Source organism: Choloepus didactylus, chromosome 8 (assembly GCF_015220235.1).
Source record: "Choloepus didactylus isolate mChoDid1 chromosome 8, mChoDid1.pri, whole genome shotgun sequence".
Taxonomy (NCBI): domain Eukaryota; kingdom Metazoa; phylum Chordata; class Mammalia; order Pilosa; family Megalonychidae; genus Choloepus; species Choloepus didactylus.
The window spans coordinates 14715066-14737734 of NC_051314.1; the positions used below are offsets into that span (position 1 = coordinate 14715066).

At 58.6% G+C, this 22669-nt stretch overlaps 1 protein-coding gene across 5 annotated transcripts; it reads left to right on the top strand.

Annotated features, from left to right (window-relative positions):
- Positions 1-2735: 2735 nt before the first annotated feature.
- Positions 2736-21497, top strand: PDGFB (platelet derived growth factor subunit B). 5 transcript variants are annotated; one of them, XM_037845701.1, is made up of 7 exons: positions 2736-3776; positions 11290-11386; positions 13486-13575; positions 14803-15008; positions 16438-16582; positions 19393-19540; positions 19922-21497. In XM_037845701.1, the coding sequence occupies exons 1-6, from the start codon at positions 3714-3716 to the stop codon at positions 19512-19514; spliced, it is 723 nt and encodes a 240-aa protein (XP_037701629.1). In that variant the 5' UTR covers positions 2736-3713; the 3' UTR covers positions 19515-19540; positions 19922-21497. The 5 variants fall into 5 exon arrangements, with proteins under 5 accessions (XP_037701629.1, XP_037701633.1, XP_037701631.1 ...); XM_037845705.1 differs by lacking the exon at positions 2736-3776 and adding an exon at positions 4571-4589; XM_037845703.1 differs by lacking the exon at positions 2736-3776 and adding an exon at positions 4587-4618.
- Positions 21498-22669: the final 1172 nt, after the last annotated feature.

Consider the following 22669-nt stretch of genomic DNA (forward strand, 5'->3'; position numbering starts at 1 on the left):
CTGATGACCAATGTGTAAAGAGGCAGTGCCACGAACATGGGGTACATGCTGGGGGAACCCGGAGCAAGCCCCCACTCCAGCCTGGGGGGCTTCCTGGAGGAGGTGCTGGCTAAGCCCAGCCTGGGAAGAGGAAGAGGAGGAGGTTTTCTTCACAGAGTTGCTTGTGTGGAAAGACTCACCCCTCTGAACGGCACCTACAAGGAGGGTGTGGGAAAGGGGCTCTCCTCAGCACGGCGTCCAAGGCTCACGTGCCATGGGCCCTGTGGCCTCTGCTGGCCCCTGTCCTGCCACTTCTGACCCTGGTACAAAGACGTCTGGATCCTAATGACCTGGGTTTGTCTCACTGAAGAGGCTGGGGGCTCAGGCCCAGTCCTGAGAGCCTGGACGGGGTCTCCTTTCCTGTTCCAATGCCCAGTGCTTCCCACAGGGTCTGCGCACAGTAGGTGCTCAATGTTGCTGCTCTGATGGCCTTCTCTGCCCCCCATCCCCACATCACTCCTCGAGGCCCAGCTGTGCGCTCTCTCCTCTGTGCTCCTACGCAGCTCATGTTTTACAGCATTTTTCAGTTAGAAAAGCAATTTGTCATATATGAATGCATTTGATGCTCACAAAAGCCCTGGGTAAAAAGTGTCAGTGTCAACATCATCGACACCGTCATCTGCCAGGAAGCAGCACGGCACGCTGGTATAAGCACAGCAGCTAGATGGCTTGGGTTCAAGAACACAGGCTCTACCACTTACTAGCTGTGACCTTGGGCTTATCCTCTGTGCTTCATTTCCCCACCAGTAAGGCAGGAGCATCATCCAGAGGCTTCCGGTAGAGAACCAGGACCTATAATCAGGCAGCTATTATCATCCCAATTACAGATAAGGTCACAGAAGGTCAAGGTCATGTAGCTGTCAGATGGAACACGGTTTTGTCTCTGACTTCAAATCTTGTGTTTCGGGATTCTCTCTCCATAGCTCCCTTACTACCCAGCCTCCTAATTTGCCTGTTTGTGCATCTGTCTGTCCTTCTGGATGGAGGGCTCCTTGGGACAAGGGTAAGGGGCTACTCATCTAATTTGCGTTATGCCTGGCACCTGCAGGCTCCCCAGTGCTTGGAACAGAGGCTGCCCACTGGCGAGTGCTCCAGAGCTGGACTGAAGGGATGAGCCGTTCTGTGTGCATCCTGCTAAGGGCTTCCACGTGGACTAGCTCATCTAAGCCCCAGGACCACCCCAGGAGATGACTACAACTTCTTGTACAATAAACTGCACGTATCCTATTGGATATGCGTATACATCTGTGACTGGATATACATGTATACACTGTGGGGTGGGGACTCCCACCATCAAGATAACAATCCTTTCCAACGCCCCCCAAATTTTCCTGTCTCTTTGAGATTCCTCCCTCCCTCCAATTTATAAAGGAGGAGACTGAGGCATAAGCAACCTTTCCAGACACACTCAGCCAGCAAGTGGCAATGCCAAGATTTGAACCAAGGCAACCTGCCCCCAGCCTGCCCCTAGGCCTGAGCCAGGCCACCCAGGGGGTGATAGGAAGATAGTGGGTGCCTGGGGTTGTCTTAAAAAGGCAACCTGTGAAGTCCTCCCACCTCCACCCTGCCCTGTGCAGGTTCAAGAAGACAGTTTGTGAAGAGATGGCGGGTGTGACCGTCTCAGTGCATGAGGAGGGGCCTGACACCCCAAAGGGATGTGTTTGGGTACAAAGGGCGGATGAAGGAGAGGGGTCAAGGGGACAGAATAAGGGCACCCTAAAGCCAGGAGGCCAGGTGGGTGCTGTGTCCAGCGGGCGGGCGTGTGACTCTGAGACTGTGACAGTGCGACTGCTGAAAGCGGGGACATAGCAGCTCCCCGAGCTGGGGGCGGATGGTGTTAACTATGTGAAAGCTGGCGTGGGTGTGTGGGTCCTTGGGCCTCGGAGCCGGGGGCCGCGGGATGTAGTAAACATCAGGGTGACTGTAGGCTCGTGATGGCGCCCCGCAAGGATGCTGCAGGGCTGTGGGGGTTTGTGTGACTTTGCAGTCTGACAAATTCAAATTCAGCCAACGCCGGCAGCGCCTGGCAAGTGCCAAGAAACCAGCGAGGAGACGACGACGCAGACCTGCAGCCTGACAGTACTGCCGGCAGGTTTTGGGTGTTCAACTTGTGGCTGGCCTGGGGCTGGGTGCTTTTTGCCCCTTACCGCATATAATCCTCACCACAGCCCTGCCCCACTTTGAGGTTAGATGTTAGCTCACAGAAGGGAAGTGACTTGCCTAAGGTGACCCAGCTCGGCACCAGGATTTGAACCCAAGCCATTGGGCTGCAGAGCCTGAGCCCTTTGCCATCATGCCAGTGCCAGGGTGCAAATATCTGATCCTGAAGCTGCCTGGCCAGAGGTGAGGGCCTGGACTGCAGGCCACGGCTCCGGAGACACCCCCAAACACGTGGGTTCGGACCCAGTCCAAGGTTACTGTGCTCTGGGGTGGGGTGGTTGGTCACCCCTAGCTCTCCCTTCCCTGGGATCAGATCACTGACAGCAGGGCTGCCGGGCTCTAAGAGACCCCACGGGTGCCCCGCCCTTGCCCCAGGCCCTCCTCAGCTCCCGTCCCTCCCCTCCCCTCCCTCCTGGTGCTGATTCCCGGCCAGAAGAGGAAAGGCTGTCTCCACCCACCTCTCGCACTCTCCCTTCTCCTTTAAAAAGGCCGGAACAGCTGAAAGGGTGGCAACTTCTCCTTCTGCCGCCCGGAGCGGCCGCCTGCTCTCCCTCGCCGCCTCCCTGTGGGCTCCCCTCCGGCCGCCAGCGCCCATCTTTCATCCCCGAGATAAGAGATATTTTGCGCACACACGCATCCACACACGCGCAAAAAGGAAAGAAGAAAAAAAGCCCACCCGCCAGCCTCGTTGCAAAAAGAAAGCCGGAGCAGCCGCAGCCGCAGCCGCAGCTCGCAGCCCGCAGCCCGCAGAGGACGCCCAGAGCGGTGCGCTGGCAGACGGATCGACGGACTCGCGCCGCGTCCACCTGTCGGCTGGGCCCGGCCGAGCGCGCCGCGCGCACGTAGCGCGCGAGGAACAGCCGTGCCCGTCGCCGGGGCCCCGCGCCAGGGCGCACACGCTCCGGCCCCCCCACCCGGCCGGGGCGGGAGTTTGCACCTCTCCCTGCCCGGGTGCTCGGGCCGCCGCTGCAAAGCCAACTTTGGAAAAAGTTTTTTTGGGGAGACTCGAGCTTTGAGGTGCCCAGCCCTGCGCCTTCCGAATTGGGGAGGCCTTTCCAGAATATGTTGCAAAAATCCTAGCCGGCAGGCAGAGGAAAACGCCTTTAGCCGGCGAGTGAAGACGAACCATCGGCTGCTGTGCTCCTGTTCCTCTTGGAGATTGGAGTCCCCTGGGCGCCCCCACACGGCTAGACGCCTCGGCTGGTTCGCGACGCAGCCCCCTGGCCTTGGATGCTCGCTCGGGCTCGGGATCCGCCCAGGTAGCAGCTTCGGACCCTGGTCCTGCACCCAGGCCCATCCCAGCCCCCCAACGACGGAGCCCGGGCCGGGGGCGGCGGCACCCGGGGGCCATGCGGGTGAGCCGCGGCGGCGGCTGCAGCGGCCTGAGCGCTTGATCGCCGCGGACCCGCGCGGAGCCCACCACCCTCCCCTGCCCCCGCCCTCCGCCCTGGCCGCGGGGGCGGCGCGCTCGGTCCACGCGTCCGGGGCCCCGCGGGGCCGGGCCCGGAGTCGGCATGAATCGCTGCTGGGCGCTCTTTCTGTCGCTCTGCTGCTACCTGCGTCTGGTCAGCGCCGAGGTGAGTTGCGACGGCGGCTGGGGCTTGTTCGCTTCCTTCATTTCCCCCACCCCCACCCCGACTGCCCCCTCCTCTGCCTGCAGTGAACTTTGGACCCTTGCAGTTCGTGGGCCTGGTGCTGGGTGCCCTCCGAGGGCTGGGACGTGAGATCCGGGTGTGCGTGTGTGCCAGGCTCTAAGGGGAGGGGGCAGCGGCGGCTTTCTTTCCCACGGATGAGTCCAGATGTCTGGGGAGGGTGTCTGAGACGGGTGTGTGTGGCCCTGCCCCCTACGCCTCAGGAACCCGAGAATAAGCACCCTCGCGGCTGGGGGAGAAGCGGTGCGGTGGTGCCAAGGGGGCCTGAAGGCATCGCGTCCCCCTGAGCCCACTTAGGCTCCAGCCGCGGCTTAGGGTCTGCTTAGGACCCGGTTTGCTCAGGAGATGACAGCTTGTCCACTCTTGGCGGCCATGCCGACCTTCGGCGGCGGTTCGGGTCTTACTCCGGCTACAGTTCCCGGTTGGGGTGGGCGCCTTCGGGCCCGCGCGGGGCATTCCGGGCCCCGGAGCGCGGTGCAGGAGCAGCTCCTGTCTTAGGCGCGGGGAGTCGAGAGACAGGAAGAGCAAGGTTTTGCGGGCACGCGGGCGCTGGAAGCAGGGGGAGGAGTGAGGGGCTCTTAAGAAATACAGCCCCCGGGGCGGTGTGTGCTCTCCCCCGCACACAGGGTGCTGAGCGCGTCTCCTGCAAAAGCCTGGTTGCAGAGGAAGTCGGTATAAAAACGTTTGCGGGAGCAGTCAGGCCGGATCGCCCCCCACCCCTCCAGGCCTCTCCTGGCAGTGAGTTGGCAAGTCAATCTGGAATCCAGGTGGGAAAGGGGGCGGGGCAGGGAGGAGGCGCGAGGTGGAGCTGAGGAGAGGGCAGGCGGGAGTGCGGCCTGCCTGGGTCGCGTCCCGCCTCCTTGGGGTTGCGGCCGAGAGCCCGCACCTTGCCCGGCCCCAGGGAACGCCGGCCCCTCTCGGCCTCCAGCGAGGGGCACGAAGGAGGCGGCGGCGAAGGGGTTAAGGTTCCGAGGCCGCGCCGGGTCTTGGGCTGCTGCCAGCGCAGGTTGTTTTGACCACGGAGGAGCCGTCGCCGTCTCCTTTTGTTCTCGGGGCTCCTCGGGCCGCCGGCCGCCCGCCCCGGGGCCCCGCCCTTCCGCGGCCGCCCCCCCCCCCCCAACCAGCGTCCTGCACCCGGGACGGAAGGCGCGGGGCTCGGCCTGGCGGGTCTGCAGGCTCCTCCCGATGCCCCTTCCCCTCCTCTCCCGCAGCCTCCCGGGCCGCAGCCAGCTGTTGGGGCGGGGGGCGCCGGCCGGCCCCAGCTGCCGCCTCGCCTCGTCGCGGGGCCCGAGTGCTGGGCCGGGTGCCAGGGCGTCCTGGGAACGGCGGGCGCCCCCACCCAGCTCTCCGCAGCCCACCCCGCCCGGCCCCCCGACGCGCTCACTCACCCCACGCATGCACACTCCTGGCCGGAGGCAATGCCGCGCTCCGGCGGGCGGGCGCGCAGAGCGGCGGGCACGCACTACCGCGGCCAGGTCGCGCGCCCGCCGCCGCCACGCCCGTGCATACGCGGGGCACACGCGCACGCACCGCACACAGACGTACGCACGGCCCCGGCACACGCCGCCTGAGCACACGTGCACGCACACCCACGCACGTACACAGGCACGCAGGCCCATGCACCCCCAGCCCAGGTGCCCGGCCCCGCGTAACAGGTTGGCGCACCGTGGACCCTGGAACGTCCCACCGCGGTAGCGACCCCATTTCCTTCCTGGGGTCCTGTGAGGGAGGGGGAAGGGGGACCCTTCCATCAGGTCCCAGCTTCACAGTACTCACTTTTTCAGCAGGGCTTGTCGATGGCTCTCAGTCCCTACCCTGTGTGATTGCTTTTTATCGACCACCCAGTGTGGCTGAAAGTGGTGTTGATGTGACTCCCAGGGCCGCTGCGGGGTCCAGAGCTATTTCAAACGAGCCCTTATTTAAACCTCCAAGACTGGAGGATCCTGCACACTGAGAAGGGCTTGGGCGGCTCCTTGGGCTCCCCCCTTGCCTTCCTTGCTTCTCTCCATTATTTTCTCATGTTCGCTGATCCCAACATGCTCTTGAGAGGCCATGTGACAGCTGGATGAGGTTTTCCCAGGCCTCCCCTTACCATTTCCAGCTTCATCCAGTACCTCTGCTTCCTTTCCCACAACTCCATGGGAATGTGTGCTGGGATGGGGGCAGGCAGGGGAGAGGCGAGGCGATGGCACAAAATACCTGCCTTTTTCCTCACTTTAATCACGGGTGCCCTTGACCACGTGGCTCGCAGGACCCCACAATGGTGTGTGGTGCTGGGCAGCTGAGCAAGGCCTGCTCTGGGGGAGGACTCCTAAAAGGGGAGGGCAGGAGTCTCTGGGAGGGCTTGCTGGTGGAGGTGGCCTTGGGTTGGCCTTATCCCCAGGCCTGCTTGGGCCAAGCCTTAGGAGGAGGTCCAGGTTGCAGAGAAGGAGGGGCAGGCGACTCTGAGGCTGGGCCGAGGGTCTGCCAGGCCTAGGGGAGGCCCATGAGGCCCCATATCCACCAGCTGAGCTGGCTTCCGGGCGGGTGACTTCTGCTGTCATGTGACGGCTCTGGCCTTGGCACCTTCTACCAGGAGGGAGGGAAGGAAGCCCACAGCCTTGGCTCCCCAGCTTCCTCCTGGCCCGCTAATAGCCTTAGGTGGTGGAAGAAGGGCTTGTTGAAATGCCCAGCCTTCCAAACAGAATTTGGAGACTGGTGCAGGAGTTAGGAACAATGTGGGGGGGGAATGGGGAGATATTGGGGTGAGGCGGTGCTTACTGTGGGCCTTGGAAGACCTTTATGAGCTGTCACTGGAAGCCTCAACCCCCACTGAGATGCCCCTTCCGTAAGTACCATTTTCATTCTTTGGTTTTCTGGCATGTTTACTTGTTTCTTATCTGCTTCCCCCCTGGAGTGTAAATGCCACAAGAGGAGCTTTTGTATCCTCACCCAGTGTCTCTGTGCTTAGACGGGTGCCCAGTGTGCGGTGGGTATTCAGTCAATGTTTGTGGACAGGACAGTGAGTCCTGGGGGGAGGGATGGATCAGACACAGGTGCAGCGCTTGCCAGGTGGTCTGTGAACATGGCCTCTGTGCCCCCTCCCCCCATCTCTGGGGGTTGGGATTGCCAGGACTGTGCAGGACCGAGAGGATGACACTGGAGGAAGAGAGTAGGAGGAAAATCAAAGGGCAGTGGTCTTGGGTATCTTCAGCAAATCTCTTTCCCTTGCTGGGCCTATTTCTCCACTTTAAAAAACGAGGTTGGATTTCCCCAAGTGCAGCAGAATTTGTTGTCCTCTTGAAAATGCTGGTTCCCAGGCCCTGCCCGGAATTGGTATCAGGGGCAGTGGTTCCAATGGGCGGTCAGGCTTGTAAATTGCTGGACCAGCCCCTCACTTCCTACTCATGTTGTCTCTGCTTCAATAAGGAGGAGTGGGGAGTGGGGAGCTGGGCCAATGTGAAGAAGTGGGAGGATCCCAGGGGCAAGACCGGAAGAGAAGTGCTCGGTAGGAGAGGCTGATTCTAAGTGGCTTCTGTGGTCTGCCCGGAGAGGTTCCTTCCAAGAGCTTGGCTTTGGCATCCAATCTAAATAAGGCCTGAGACTCCCAGGCCGGCGGGCGCTAGGAGGAGGCCTTGTCAGCGTCTCTCTCTGCCAGCTGCAGACAACGCCCCTGGTTGCTTGGCCCCAGCCTGTGTCTCCCTCAGCGGGAAGGGCAGTGGGCGGGGCGGGAAGTGTGTCTCTGTGTGTGTGCCGGGGCCCAGGTGAGGAGCCCCTTTGATCTGTCAGCCTGGTTGGGAGCGGGCAACTCACCTGGCCGCAGGCTCGTGCCCGTCCTGCCTTCTGCAGCTGGCGCTGGGGGTGGGGCGGAGAGGAGGCTGTTTGCCTGGGCCCCACAGCCCGGCTTGGCCCCAGCTGCCTCCTTGCCACGCCCTCACTCTGCCAAGAGCCCTGGGTCTGGGATCTGGGTCAGCTTTGGCAGGGAGCTGTCTCCTCTCCCCACCTCTGAGGGCTGGGAACTGGGCCTTGGGGAAAGGGAAGCCACTCACCTAAGGAGACTTCCAGAACCTGTGCCCAGGAAAACAGGGCTCTGGACTTCTCACCCTCCCACGCCAGGCAAGGCTGAATCCTTCCCCACCCCCAGCCCCGGAAGGTACCACCGGCCCACGGGCCCCAGGCCACGGCAGTGTGGGGCTGCAGTGCCATTTCCTGTGGCTCCACACGGGATAGCACAGAGGCTCGTTCCCTCACCCAGGGCAGGCGGCTCTCCACCCACCCATTGTCATCGTTAGAGATGTCCTGCACCTGCACCCATGCTGCTTGCCGCTGCCCCTGAAGCAGCCGCAGAGAGAGAATGAATGGTGATGGAAGTGACAGCCCGTGAAGGGGCATGATCGGGCCACCCAGCAACCCTGGTGAGGTGGTGTCAGCCCCATTAAAAGACTGAGGTTTTGGGTTGTTCAAAGATGTGTGCAAGGCTGTGCAAGGCTCAGTGACAAAGCCGGCATCTCTTTCCTCTATTCTGGGTTTCTTGACCTCGGCACTCTTGACATTTGGGAAGGGGGACTCTTGGTTGTGGGGGGCTGCCCTGTGCCCTGTAGGATGATGAGCAGCATTCCTGGCCTCCACCTAGTTGTGACAATCAGAAATGTCTCCAGACATTGCCATGGTCCCCTTGGGACCAGATTGCCCCCATTTGAGCTAGTGGCTCCATGACATGCCTCGGGGGTAAAGAGCCAATGGTGCTGGGGGCCAGCAGCCTCCAAAGGGAAGGAAGGGGAGGCTGAGAAGCCCCAAGGTGGGCAGGGGTGGGGTGGGCATTCTGGAGCCTGGGGGGCAGCCAGCTGCCGCTTACTGGTCAGGTAGACCTCTAGTGGTTTCCTTAATTTTTCTGTCTTGGTTTACTCATCTGGAAGATGGGGGATAAAAACAGCCCAGTCTCTTGGCGCTGGGTGTTTGTAAAGCCTTTTGCTCATTGCCCAGCTCATGGTCAGCATGTAAGTGTTAGCTGGAGTGATTTATCAAATTCAAGGCTTGTAGTGAGCTCTGGGCATCCAGCAGCCAAATTCCCAGAAGCACGTGCAGGAATGACCCCTCCTTAAGATAAAATAGACTCTTCAGAAGGCAGATTGCTCATGGGGTAGGGGGGAGATCCCAACTAGGCCTCCAGGTGGGGTGGTGGGAGAATCCTACCTCAGAGGACCCCAGAGAGGAGGAGGTTCCTTCATGTGTTTGCTGGTATTTATTGAGCACCTACAGCGTGCTCCCCCCACCTCTCTGGTCTCTATCCTGGGCTTTTCTCTGCCTGGCCTTGGAGGGTCTGCGTTTGTTTCCGTAAGACATCATCCCCTTTGCATCATGGCCCTGGGTCTGAGGCACCCAGGAGGGCTGATAGGGGTTTGCCTACACTGCCACGGCTGGCAGCTGCAGGCCAGCTCCCCGGTGGGCACAGGAGAACTTGGCACAAGCATTGAGTGTCAGCTTGGTCCTCAGCCTCTGGCCCCTTACTGGGGGCTCAGCAAATCATTACTTCACGTGCATTCCTTTCTCCCCTTCTGCGAGTGAGCTCGGAGGCCTGACCAGGCACCCTCACCCCTGGCTTTCCTCCACTGCTTCCTCTGCCACCCCCAGGCAGGATTAGAATGGAGTCAAGCATTCTTCAACCCTTCCATTCCCAGATGTGAGCCAGGCCCAGAGAGGGCAAGCGACCAGCCTGGGGCCGCACAGCGGCTGGTAGCCGTGTGAGGGGTAGACCCGGCACTCCTGTCCACCGGACCCTGACTGGAGACCAGTGCCAGTGCTCCGTCTGTGGGTTATGTACTGTGTTCTCTCCCCCACGGTTGGAGATGCCAACTCGCTTGAAGATGGGAGGAAGCAGAAGCATGTGGAGCTGGGGGAGGAGAGCGAGGGGCAGCTAAAGCTGAGGACCTCCCTCTTCCCCCTTGCACATGCAGCCTCGGGCAGGTGCCTGCCTAGATGTGCAACCGCCATGGCTACTGAAAGCTGCCCATCTCTCAGCCAACCTCATTGCTAGCCCCTAACCCAATCTTTCCTCCTTCGAACCCCGCCAACACCGTAAGACACTAGGTGGGGTTGCAGGCTCCATGTTCAGTTGAAGAAAGGGAGACTAGGGTTTCAAGGGGCCATCTTTAAAAGCCGTCGTGCCTAGCTCCAAGGCTGACTTGGGTGGCCAGAACTGGACATGGCGGAACCCTTTGAGGGGTGTCCCCAGACACCATGATAAGCATAGAGGAAACAGAACTTTTGGGGAGCTGGCCCAGGTGGCCTCCCCTCCTGGCATCAGGCCATGAAAGAGCAGTCTGGGCTCAGCCTCTCAGAACTCCAGCCCCTGCAGTATTCCTCCCTTCTTAATTAAGGGGAAACCGAGGCACCAAGTCATTCACCCCATGGTTTGACAGTGAGTAAAGCCAGGTCTGCTGATGCCCTGGCCGGGGCTCTTTGCACCACCCTGCCTGGTCCTGCATGACACACGTGCATGTGTGTGTGTGTTTGAACACCTGTGAGTCTGGTTCGTCTTTTCTTGGCCCCTCAGTGGCTGGCTGTTTGGATTGTGCATCTCTGTTTCTCTTTTGCCCTCGCTGCTTTCCTGAGACCTCTGGCATCAGGCCCTTGGGTCTCCCAGGATCGCGGGGGACGTGGCAGGGACCGCCCTATCAGGCCGTCATTGTGGGACCTGCGGTTTCCCTGGGGAAAGCCAGGCTCCACGTGGGGCCAGTTCAAGCTCTTACTGAGTTTCAAGTGTTTTTGGTAATTAGCCAGAGGGGCTTTAAAAATAGGGCCTGGTTGGGCATGGGGAAGCTGTCCGGCTTCCCGGCTGCATCTAAGGATTCCCTGCTCTCCTCTTTCATGCAAGACACTAAGTATGTATTGCTCGTATATGTGGCTTCCTGAGATCAGCTGACTCTGCAGACATTTTTTAAGCACCTGTTGCACCCAGGGAACTGGGAGTACAGGCTCTACGGTTAGAAAGATGTTTGAGTAGAGCTTTGGCTGATAATCAGTTGTCGGACTGAGGGCAAATCGTGTCACCTGTTTCAGCCTCTGTTTTCTCATCTGTATAATGGGGATTACAAAATCTCCCTTGGTAACCGTTGTCTGTCCTTGGCTGTCAGGAGAAGAGAGGGAAGCAGGGAGAAAGGCTGTCAGAGCCTTCTGGGAACCTGTAGTGAATCAAGCAAGCCGGGATTTCTGCTTGCAGGTGGAAGCGCCGCGTCCGAGCTGGGTCTTAAAGGCTGCGCTGGGGTCTGGTGCCTGAGGCTTTGTGCGGCTGGTTGTCGGGCCTGGATTCTGCCCCCTCCCCCCCTCCCCCACCTGCCTGGCCATTTGCCTATGGCCGAGGGGCCTTTGGGACAGACAGGAGAGCGTGTGTGTCGGGGTGGGGGGCGTGGCTGGAGAGCCCCCACTCCTGGCTCACCCGGCCCCCGTGTCTGCCTGGCAGGGGGATCCCATTCCCGAGGAGCTCTACGAGATGCTGAGTGACCACTCCATCCACTCCTTCGAGGACCTCCAGCGCCTGCTGCAGGGAGACTCCGTAGGTAAATTGAATCCCCATCCAAGTCTCCGCCCTCCGCCGATCCCTCAGGTCAGGAGGCGCAGGGCAAGGCCGTCCCCTCTTCGTTGACATCCAGAGAGCAAGAGGCCCACGTGTCCAGGGCAGGGCCGAGGAGGGGGACGGGCTGGGGCGTGGCAGGAGCAACACCCAGATGTGGCTCTGGCTTGGTGCAGGAGGTGGAATGAGTGTCCGGGAGGAGGGCGGGCGGGGAGGAGGTGCCCAGCGCACCTGCCGAGTGTGCATCCAGGTGGGTCCCAGCCGTGGAGGGCGGAGCCAGGGGAGCCATCTCCCTGCTGGGCTGGCTGAGGGCCCGCTCTCCGAGGTCTCTCAGGGACACCTGGCCCGGCCGCCCTGCCTGTGCCCGAGAGCAGGCCCAGCGAAGGGGCACGTGCTCGGTGGCACACACGTGGCAGGGCTGGCGGGCTGGGTGGGGAATGTATTTATAAACGCTGCCTTCAGAGCAGATTCCATTCTATTCTAACCTCTGGCCTGTTCCCTGGAGCCCTGGTCAGCACCCTCCCCTGCCCACCCTGCACCCCCAGCTCCCCTTCCCTCTGGGGTTTTGTCTCTTTGTCGCTTTGTAATCCTTGCCCAGACGCTATCTACCGGGGAACAGCATTTCCTGCCTTTGTCTCCTCTCCCCGTTGGGCCCCTGGCTCCCTCTCAAAAGCATTCCCGGGCCCTTTCAAACCCTCCCGAGCTGGGGGACCGCAAGGCAGGCGGGAGGGGGCCCCATCAAGGCCCACCCATTGTTCACCAGGCCCCCACCCGACGTCTCCTGCACCCCCACCCTATGGCCTACCGGCCCTGGCCACACAATGGGGCAGCTTCCAAATTTAGCCCTTTTGCTGTTTCTTTCCAAGGCCCCCACTCCCACCCTCCGACAGCCTTCCACACCCTGGGTGGGGGTCGGGATTTTGGAGACGAGGCTTTCAATAGCAGGCCTGTTTTGAGGCAACCATGTGGCTATTTTTCCTAATCAACTTAACCTTTCCACAAAGCACATCTTTTCCCGGTCTCCTCCCCACCAGGGACATTCCAGAGGTGGCAGGGAGAAAGGAAGGGTACCAGAGGGACAGACAGACGCACTGACGGGGGAGCAGCTAGGCTAGATGGAAAGGCATCTGTCGCCAGACTCCCAACAGGACGGTCTCCTCTGGATGGGATCCCCTGGGGCCCTGGACAGTCGGAGGGCTGGGCAAGGCACATGAGTCCCTAGGGACCTAGGGGAGGGTGGCGGGCAGCTTGTCCCCCAGCACCCCTTCATTTATTTGCTGGTTCTTCACACGTCAGAGAGATGGAAGGGTCTGCCCCTGGATTCAAGTTAAGCCCCAGTTCCGCTGCAGCCAGCTCAGGCCACTGCCTCTCAGGGGCCAAGTCTCCAAGGAGAGCTAAGCAAGACGCGGAGCCGCCCAGGCGGGAGAAGGGAGCACTAGTTTGGAACCTTAGGAATAAGTGGACAGCTTGGGTTGGAGCTGGTGCAAAGAGAGAAGGAGGAAGATGGAAATACACACGTTGAGAAGTGGGGAGATAGACCAAGATCTAGAAGGAGCAGGGCCAGGGTGCCCACAGAGCAGTCCCCTGGCTCCCCACCCCTCTTCTCCCCCATCAGCTGACCACCCCCTGCCTCCCCTCCCTCCCAGCAGGGCCATTGTCCTGGGCTCCAAGGGGCTGCGGCCAGGGCACGCTGGTCCCCCCTGGGGATTCTGGGAATTTCTCCATTCAGCACTTCCTATGGGAAAGCTGGGTGGAGGGGCTCTGGAAACTGGCCCTGAGCCTCTGGGTCCTCGCCCCGCCCTGAGGCCGAGGGGGGCTCTCTTACAGTAGCAAAGGGGAAGGGCTATTTTTGACTCCATTGACATGGGTTCTGGCCAAAAATGTGGCTGGAGAGCCCAGAGGGGCTTGCTGTCCCAGATGCAGTCAGGCCCCACCCTCAAACCCCCCTCCACCTCGTGGTTGCCCGAGGGTTGAAGAGAGGACCCCTCCTCAGAGCTGGGGCCCATGGGTGCACAGAGGTCTCTGGAGCAGGGTACCGGGTGGGGGTGCAGACGGAGGTGCATCTGACTGGGACTTCTTTTGCAGATGAAGATGGGGCTGAGTTGGACCTGAACTTGACCCGGTCCCATCCCGGTAGCGAGCCGGAGAGCCTGTCTCGGGGGAGAAGGAGTGTGGGTAAGACTGGGGTTAGAATGGAGGCCCCTCAAAGGCTGGGAGCAGAGGAGGGGAGCAGGGGCGTGCAGCCAGCCCTAGGGCTCGGAGGCCAGCTTGGTGGGTCACCCCAAACCCCCTTCTTCCCATGCCGAGGGTGGAGTTGGGCTAAGCGAGTCTTAACTGTCCTTGCATAGCCCAAGAGGAGTTGAGTCCCGTGCCCCACCCCTGACACCTGCTCTCTGCCTTCTAAATATAGTGCATTTAAACTCATCCTTTCCTTACGGTAACCCTGGCAGTAGTTATTATTAACCCCATTTTTACAGAGTTGGAAACTGGGGCCCAGAGAGGATAAAGGACCAACCCAGGGTCACACAGCCAGGAAGCCAGCCCCAGATACAGTCTCACCCGAACCCAGGGCTGTACCTGGCAGTTGTGTGGCTCTGCTTATGCCTGAGAGCAGGTGCAGAACGAAACTGGGGACTTGCCTCCTGCTCCACTGCAGGGAGACTGAAAGGGGAAGCCATTATCACCGAGTCCCAGGGACACCATCCCGGGCAAGGCAAGGGTCCACCGAACCCCTCCTCTTTAGGCAGCTGCAGTCCCCAGAACACTGCGGACAAAGTGGTGTGGGGTGGAGGGGGCCCCAGGTAAGGGTCAGACGGCCTGAGTTCCACGCCTGCTCTGGCAGCAGCCCAGCCGTTACCGGGCCTCAGTCGATTATTCCTTAGAGCTGCACACACCTGAACTGCAGACACCGTTGTTACCCCATTTCACAGATGAGGAAGCTGAGGCTTTGAAAGATGCAGCAGTATATGAATAAATTACAGTGTAAGATGGCAACGGGAGGGTGCAAGCGTGTTTACAGGATAATACATGACTGAGGGCCACATATGGGGCAAACCCTTGTATTCCTAAGATCACAGAATAAAGTGATTGTGGACTTGCAGGGAGAAACTAACATTTACTGAGATTTTACAACACGCTGGCGCTCTTGGAATCATCTCGCTTGATCTTGACTGCTGTTCTGGAGTGTAGAGCTCATCATCCCCGCTTTGTAGATAGGGAAACTGAGGCTCAGAGCAGCTCAGCCACCTGAGTGCTACAGGTGATAGAACCTCCTCCCTGGGGTTGAAGGAAGCAGTCTTCCGGCCAGCCACTTATGAGGAGGAGCAGTCCCACGGTGGCCCTGCTGGTGGGGGTCTCAGGGCAGGCCCCGCCCTCCTAACGGAGGTCCCCCACTCCCTCCAGGCTCCCTCGCCAACATCGAGCCGGCCGTGATCGCCGAGTGCAAGATCCGCACCGAGGTGTTTACGATCTCCCGGCACCTTGTAGACGGCTCCAATGCCAACTATATGGTGTGGCCGCCCTGCGTGGAGGTCCAGCGCTGCTCCGGCTGCTGCAACAACCAGCATGTGAAGTGCCGTCCCACGCAGGTGCAGCTGCGGCATGTCCAGGTACGCAGGCCCCGCAGCCACCCTGGGGTTGGGCTTGACTGTGGGCAGGGGCCGCCCTTCTGGAGTGTGTAATTCCCTGACCGTGCATCCATTGGGGGTGGGGGGTGGGTGTCTGAAGGCATTTGTGGCAGGCTCCTGGGCTCTGTTCAGAGAGGACCCCTCCTGAGAAGCCTGCTCCATGGACAGGTGTGCTGAGGCCAACCAGGAGTCCTGTAAGACCCCCCAGGCTGCTGGAACCAAAAGCCACAGAAAGAAATAAGTCAAGTGTGCTGTGTCCTCCTTTGCAGGGATAAAATTCCAGTATCCCTTGAAGAGCCAAGTCTACAAACATTTATTTGACACTTAGAATGTTCTGGGCAGCTGCTTGGGTTCCCCCAAACCTCTCTCCTATTTAGGCTCTTAAGTTTCCTCCCTGTTCCATCAAAGAAAAAGGCTCAGGTGCCAAGGAGTCTCTAACACCTGCTCCTTTCCCTCTGGCAAGTTGTATCTTTAACCAGGAGGGTGCAGGGATTTAGATACTGCAAGAGATGAGGGCACCTCTCTAGCAAATAATCAGAATGCTGAATCCTCATCTTTTCTAGAGGGATTGGGGACATACTGTGATGAAAGAAAAACTTTTAGGGTAGAGGCTGTCCTAGGGGGCCACCTGGTCTCACACCGGGCAAGGCAGGGCCAGAAAAGTGCCAGCTGGCTTCTGATTCCCGTGGGAAGGTTTCTGTACTCCTTGGGCTAGCCTCACCCACACGCCCCCTTAGGACGGGCCCCGAGCTGCGGGGCAGGTGGCTCGGCCCTGGCGGGTGAGGCTGGCCCTTGGTTGGTGGACGCTCTGCACATTGGCCTCACTGCCCCCCACCTCGGTCAGCCCGTGGCCTTTCTCCCTGCCCGTTTCCCACATCCCAGCCCACCTGCCCTGCCAGGCTGGGCCTGAGCCCGAGATTACAAGCACCCACCCCCATCCTGGTGTCTCCTGTCCCCCACGCTGCCAGCTCTTACGGACGGACACCTGACAGCTGACCTCACCCTTCCCGCCTCCCTGCTAGGCAGTGCCTCCCCCGCTTCCCTCCAGACAACCATCTCCCGCCTCTGCGCGGCCCCTGACCTTGGCTGGCACTCCGGGAATGAGGACACTGCAGGCTCCACTTTCCACCCGGAAATGCCTTTCTCGCCACTGGGGGCACCGAGGGGGGCAGTAGCCAAGCGGGAGGTTAGGTCGGGAGGGCTTGTTTTGTTGGGAACACAAAGAGCAGGGCAGAGGGCAAAGTCCTGCTATTGTTTGGGCCACCGCGTGTGCCCGGCTTGCAGGCTGCTCCCTGGGCTTTCGAGGAAAGATCAACGTGGGAGACTGCGGAGCTGGGAGAGCAGGCGGGACAGGCTACCCTGCAGCCCTGTGTGTCTTCTACAGCGGCCTTGTGATGGTTTTGCCCTCCAGGTGAGAAAGATCCAGATAGTGAGGAATAAGCCAGTCTCCAGGAAGATCACGGTGACCTTGGAGGACCATTTGGCATGCAAGTGTGAGACGGTGGCAGCTGCCCGGTCCGGGACCCGGAGCCCGGGGAGTCCCCAGGAGAAGCGAGGTAACTGCCTTTGGAGGGTCCCTCGGGATTGCTCAGTGGGCAGGTCCCCTCTGCTGTGGCAGCCTGGGGGACGAGGGAGGGGGTCTCTTAAAAAGTGGAAATTGGTTCAGGAAGCTCCCCGGGTGGAACTCGTCTGAGGTTCTCCATCTCACTGAGAACAGTCACCAAGGAATCCGGATTCCCCAGCCTGCAGGGCTCCACGTGATGGTGTGGCCCCTGGCTGGCCATCTGTCCCCGGCACCAGCCAGTCCCCTAGCTTATGCCGCTCCAGCCAGGCTGACCTCCTCGAGTGGTCGAACACGCGACTGCCTCAGGGCCTTTGCACGTGCCCTCCCTTCTATCTGGAACCCACTTCCCCCAGCTCTACACAATCCCAGCGCCTTTTCGTCTGGGTCTCAACTCAGACGTGTCACCTCCTCCAAGAGGTCTGCCTTGACCACCTTGTTCAGGCAGCCCCTGTTCTGTCTTGGTACCACACCCCCTACGGTGTTGAGTTAGTGCGTAAAATGGTGGGAGGAACCAGGCCTGGGCAAGAGGAGAGCCCATGCACAAGGTCTTTACATATTTAAAACCTGTCCTGAGGGTGAGAAATCAAACTATTCTTGTGGAACCAATGAGGGAAAAGCCACTGGAGAGAGATTTTAGCTCCATTGACAGAAGAGCTGGCAATCAGGGATCCACAATGCAATTGCAGCTTTGTGAAGTAGTGAGGTCCCTGTCACTAGAAGTGTGCAATTAAAGCCTAGGCAGCCCTGCAGCAGAAATGAGGCAGATGGGGTCAAGCATCAGATGGATGAATGAAACTGGAGTTCAGTTTCTGCCCTGAGATTTCATGAATTTGTAGTCTCAGGGGTATAGTTAGACTTAGAGTTGGAAGACACCTAAAAAATAATCTTGTCCAACTGCCTCCCTGTCATTTTACAGAGGAGTTACCTGAGGTCCAGAGAGGCTGAGAGTCTTGCCCAAGGTCACACAGCCAATCCCAGACAGAGGTGTGGCTAGACTCCAGGTGTCCTGAAGTTTTATTCGCAGTTCTTCCCTTACTTGGGCAGCTGTCTCTGGCTCTCTGCCTTGTCTGTTTTTTTTCTTTTTTTTTTTTTCACAGCAGGGTGGTGTAAGGAATTTTTAAATTTTAGAGCTAGGATGGACCAGAGATGACCTTGCAACTAAGCCCTTAATGGAACTGCTATTGCACAGAGAGGTTAGGTGGCTTAAAGAAGATTGCCCAGCAGTGAAGCCTTGCCTGGGACCTAGTGTTGTAACATCCAGTTCTGGTTCTTTGGGCTACATCCTGCTTTTTCCCCTTGAATATCTGTAGAGAGGATCAAATGAGGGTCATTAAGTCAATATGATTAGGTGATCATTAAAAAACCACACCAGTGACAGTTTTGCTTTTCACTGACTTTCTATTGACCGGGCGCAAGCCCATTTTTATCATTGTCATTTCTTATTAACGGGCCCCCTGGAGGCCGTTTCTTAGACTCTTTGTCCCGTTCTCAAGGCACTGCCTGGCCCTGGATGCCGTGGGAGGGCTGACAATTTAACAGTTTCCAGCTGATACTTTGTAAATTATTTATAGAGTATTAATATGGATAATGATTTTTCTCTTGAGGAAAAATTGTGTTCTTCTTTCTTTTTTTATTATAGAAGTTGTAGGTTTATACAACAATCATGCATAAAATGCAGAATTCCCATATATTGTCCTATTATTAACACCTTACCTTAGTGGACATCTGTTAACAATTGATGAGAGGGCATTTTTATAATTGTGCTATTAACTATAGTCCGTGGTTTACATTAGGGCTCGCTGTTTGTTGTCTTCATGTTTGGAATAGGTCTATTTTACATGCATTTGTTCAGTTTTTGGGCCCAGTGTGTTGGGACCTCCGGCAGCCGTCCCTGGCCGGGCTAAGGCCTGGAGTGGCCCAGTGTCAGGCTACCTGGGCTCCCATCTCTGCCCTGTCACCCATGGGCCAGGAGACCTTGAGCTTGCTTGGGCTTTGCCCAGCCCAGCGTCCAGCTGGTGGCCGGGTTCTGGGGTGGAAGCTCCCCGGGCGGACTCCCCCGAGGAGGGTCTAAGATCCCCCCCCACATGCTCAGTCCCTGAACTGCTAGGGAACCAGCCCATTGGCAGAGATGGGACCATTGCCCCCTGGGAGCTTGTATCTGTGAGGTCAAGTGTCGGCCCCCGAGAACCAGGGAGAGGGTCAGGGGCTCCCAGGAAGGCACTGGGCGTGGGCTCGGCAGAGGCAGCTCTAACCACCAGGACTGCCTGGGAGCCCAGCAGGGAGAAAAGGTTAAGAGCTCACCTTGACCGAGCCTTCCTGGACCCCTAATTTACAGCAGATTGGTTGCAAGTGTGGACTCTAGAGGCAGATCCCTGGGTTCAGATCCCAGCCTCTCTGCCTCAGTTTCCTCCTCTGTAAAAATGGCTGGGAGCATCTGCCATGAGGATAAATGAACTTAGAGGAGCTCTAGGCACGTGGGAAGAGCTAGCTAAGGGTTTCTGACTTATTTCCAGGTCTTCATCTGGGCTGCTATTGTCTCTTTTTTAAAGAAGAGGAAATTGAGAAATTTCAGGGGAAATAACTTGCCCCAAATAACAGAGCTAATGAGTGGGAGGGCCGAGATTTGAACCCAGCTGGTCTGTCCATGGCCTGAGCCCTGACCTGCCCCGTGCTGCTTCTCGGAGCCGTGGGGGGCAGCAGGCAGCAGGCACAGCCGATGGGGGGCTCAGCCTCCCTGGGCAAGAGGCCTGGACCGCCGGTGGACTTCCGCATGCTGACAAGACCTTCCTTTCTCTTGAGCAGCCAAGATGCAAACTCGGGTGACCATTCGGACGGTGCGAGTCCGCCGGCCCCCCAAGGGGAAGCACCGGAAGTTCAAGCACACGCACGACCAGATGGAACTGAAGGAGACCCTGGTTGCTTAGGGGCGTCTGCAGGAGAGTGTGGGCAGGTGAGGACCACGCAGGGAAACCGACGCCTACAGCCCTGTGATTCCTTCTTCCTGGTCTGTGGCTTCGGCTACAGTGGGGTTCGGGGAGGGGTCTTTTCACGTGGGACATCTAAGTTCAAAACTCCATCCAGTTATAAGCTGAGTTCCTCTATAGGGCGGGCGGGGTGGGGGGGCTTTGGAATCCAGCCCCACAGGCCTTAATAGAGCAGGAGGTCTAAACCCGAAGTCTTGCCAGCCCACCCTCAGCTCCCCCAGCCCTAAATGCTGCTGGGAATTGGGGACGGCTGGTTGACCCCAGTTCCCCACCCCTGGCATGGGGGCATCCCCAGGACATGGGCCTCCTCAGCCGACTCTGACCCCGTCTTTCTGTTCGGCCCACAGGGTTATTTAATATGGAATTTGCTGTATCGCCCCCATGGGGTCCTTGGAGTGATAATATTGTCCCCCTCGTCCGTCTGTCTCGATGCCTGATTCGGACGGCCAATGGTGCTTCCCCTGCCCCTCCACGCGTCTGTTCTCCCCTCCACCAGCGGCCTCCGTGGCTGGCGCAGCGGCTCGAGAAGAAAACAAGGGACCTGAACTCCGTCTCCATCATCCTCCTTTATCCCAGGGATTGGGATGAGAGTGCAAGAGAGACGGATGGGGCTGCTGTTTGGGGAAAGGGGCTCCCTTCCCTCAGGCCACATCCAAGCACAGTGGCCTGGCCCGAAAAGCCCTGCCCATGGCCCGAAGGACTTCTCTGGGGGGGTCCGCCTGGGCCCTGGACCCCTGGCCTACTTGCAGGGGAAACACCCCCAGACAGGCAGGTGGTACCTCTGGCCTTGTGCTCCCATGGCTCAGACCATGTCGGGGAGCATAGACGAGGAAACCCCTTTCTGTGGGGCCCAGGCCCAGTCACCCCCTCTCCCTGGTCACCTCTGCGCACAGTGGCTTCTTTTCATTTACACGAACCTTTGAAGACATGGACTCTACAAGGTGGACGCGGCTGGAGCGCCAGTGGCCGAGTGCCCTCTCAGATGGATTAGAGATGAAGCTGGTTCTTGGGGTGGATGTAGATGGTGACCTGGGCATCTTCTTGACTTCTCCTGCCGCGTGCCTCACTCCTTCACTTCCTCTGCTGTTTCATCTCATCTCTACCTCCAGTCTACACCCCCCCCTTGCCCCAGCCTGTCAGACCAGCCCCTTACTGAGGCTCCAAATGACCCCAGTCACTGTTCCCTAAGGCAGAAGACCAGGGGTCAGGCCGGCAAGGGGCCTGCCCATTATATTCCAGCCCAGCCAAGACTGCCGTGTAAGGTTGGGCAGGATGTGCACTGCACAAAGGCACCCCCATGCAGAGGGCACCACTCATAATACTGCAGACCTGGTCGATTGGTTTATTTATTATGACAGTATTCTGGCAGATGGAAGTAAAGTGTCTTGAGGAAGGAGATCCTTTTCCTAATTCACACAAAGGCTCTGTGTGGACCGGCTGGAGTGGTCTGGCAAGAGCAAGCCCATGGTGGTGGGGGGGAGGCAACACTGTTGTCCGTCTGGCCTCCGTTTCCCAGAGTCCTCAGCTCCAACAGTGCCCCTTCCAGACAGGTGTGAGAAACCCAAGAGAAGGTCTGTAAGGGAGGGAGCAGCCCCTCACTCTCCAGTCTGCACCCCCTTCCCTCCCAACTTAGACCCTTTCAAGTTCCACCTTTGGCAGCTCCTCCCAGGAAACCGGCTCCCAGGCTGGGAGTGGGGGAGACAAGGGGAAGGGTTCCCAGTACTTCCTGGGGCAGGGGTCTGAGCACCCACCCCCCTTCTCCTCTCCCACTGCATTCCCTCCCTTCTCCAAAATCTGCTTCCTTCAGTTTGTAAGGTCGGTGATTATATTTTTGGGGGCTTTCCTTTTATTTTTTAAATGTAAAATTTATTTATATTCCGTATTTAAAGTTGTAAAAAAAAAAAAAGTAACCACAAAACCAAACCAAACGAATCCGCTGGAGGTCTGTCTGTTGGCATCGCGCGGGACAATTAACCTTTCCACATTGGCAGGATTTGCTGACAGCTTGCTACATGTTCCTCACTCTCCGGGAAGCTCAGGCACGATCGCACACACTCAGACACACGCTCTCACACATGCGTGTGCACACACAGGCCCACTGCTCTGAGGGACCGTGGTGGGGGTGGGGGAGGATGGGAGAGAGCCAGGCAGCCTTGATCCTGCAGCAGCGCCTGACACGGGGACCCCAGTTCCCAGCCTGCAGCTGTCACTGGTGGTGACAAGAGATGGGTTTCTCCTGCCTGAGGGTCTCCATAAGGGGAACGGATCCCCAGCACTGTGGGGTGGGACTGGCTGCAGGAAGGGGAGCCCCCTATGGGAAGGCTGGCTGGAGGGGGTCCTGAAGGGGCTGTGGGATTTAGAAGGATGCACAGCTGGAAGTCGGATCTGGGATGGTCCAGTCTTGGCATGGCCCTTAGCCAACTATGCAACCTTGGGATGACACATTCCTTCTCTGAACCGCATCTGAAACATGAAAAGACAACCAGGAGACTTCTGGACTTCAAGGGCCAGGTTAGGGTTCTGTGCTTTCCATGTCATGCGAAGACTTGGGTGCTGTCCCATAGAAAAGACATTAAATGTGTTCTGGACTGGGACTGATAGTGGGGAATTTGATTTATCAGGACAATGTTCTAAAACTAAAACCACTTGGCTTTGGGGGATACTGAGCTCCCTGTTGCTGGAAGTGGGTAAGGGGAAATTGGGTGTCAAGTCGGCTGAGGTTAGACTGAATAACATTTGGGTTTCCCGTTGATATTGATTGATTCAGTCAGTCAGTCAGTCATTCAACTTCATAAGTCCCTTCCATGTTTTTGTCACTGTCAGGGGCTTTTACAGCAATTTGATTTAAATTCATTCCGGAGTCTCTAGCCCTGCACTTGAGGAAGTGGAGACTGTCTGTAGTGGTGCTGGGGGTGAGGATGGGGGTTTGTAGATCAGAGGGATTTGCCTGGAAACTCCTGCCCCTGCCTGCCCAACCCTCCCCTCCTCAACCCCGCAGTGCCCTGGGTTCCCAGGGTGCCAGGGAAGGCTTTGGCTGGGGAAGGACAGTACAGCTCTACTAGGAGATGGGAATTAGAGGGTGGCAGGGGGCCCAG

What these genes read in the sequence shown, in the direction of transcription:
- PDGFB (XM_037845701.1), top strand. Translation starts at nt 3,714, where the DNA reads ATGAATCGCTGCTGGGCGCTCTTTCTGTCGCTCTGCTGCTACCTGCGT. An exon ending in TGCGTCTGGTCAGCGCCGAG is followed by an intron (nt 3,777 to 11,289) that starts GTGAGTTGCGAC and finishes TCTGCCTGGCAG; the next exon opens with GGGGATCCCATTCCCGAGGA. An exon ending in GCTGCAGGGAGACTCCGTAG is followed by an intron (nt 11,387 to 13,485) that starts GTAAATTGAATC and finishes CTTCTTTTGCAG; the next exon opens with ATGAAGATGGGGCTGAGTTG.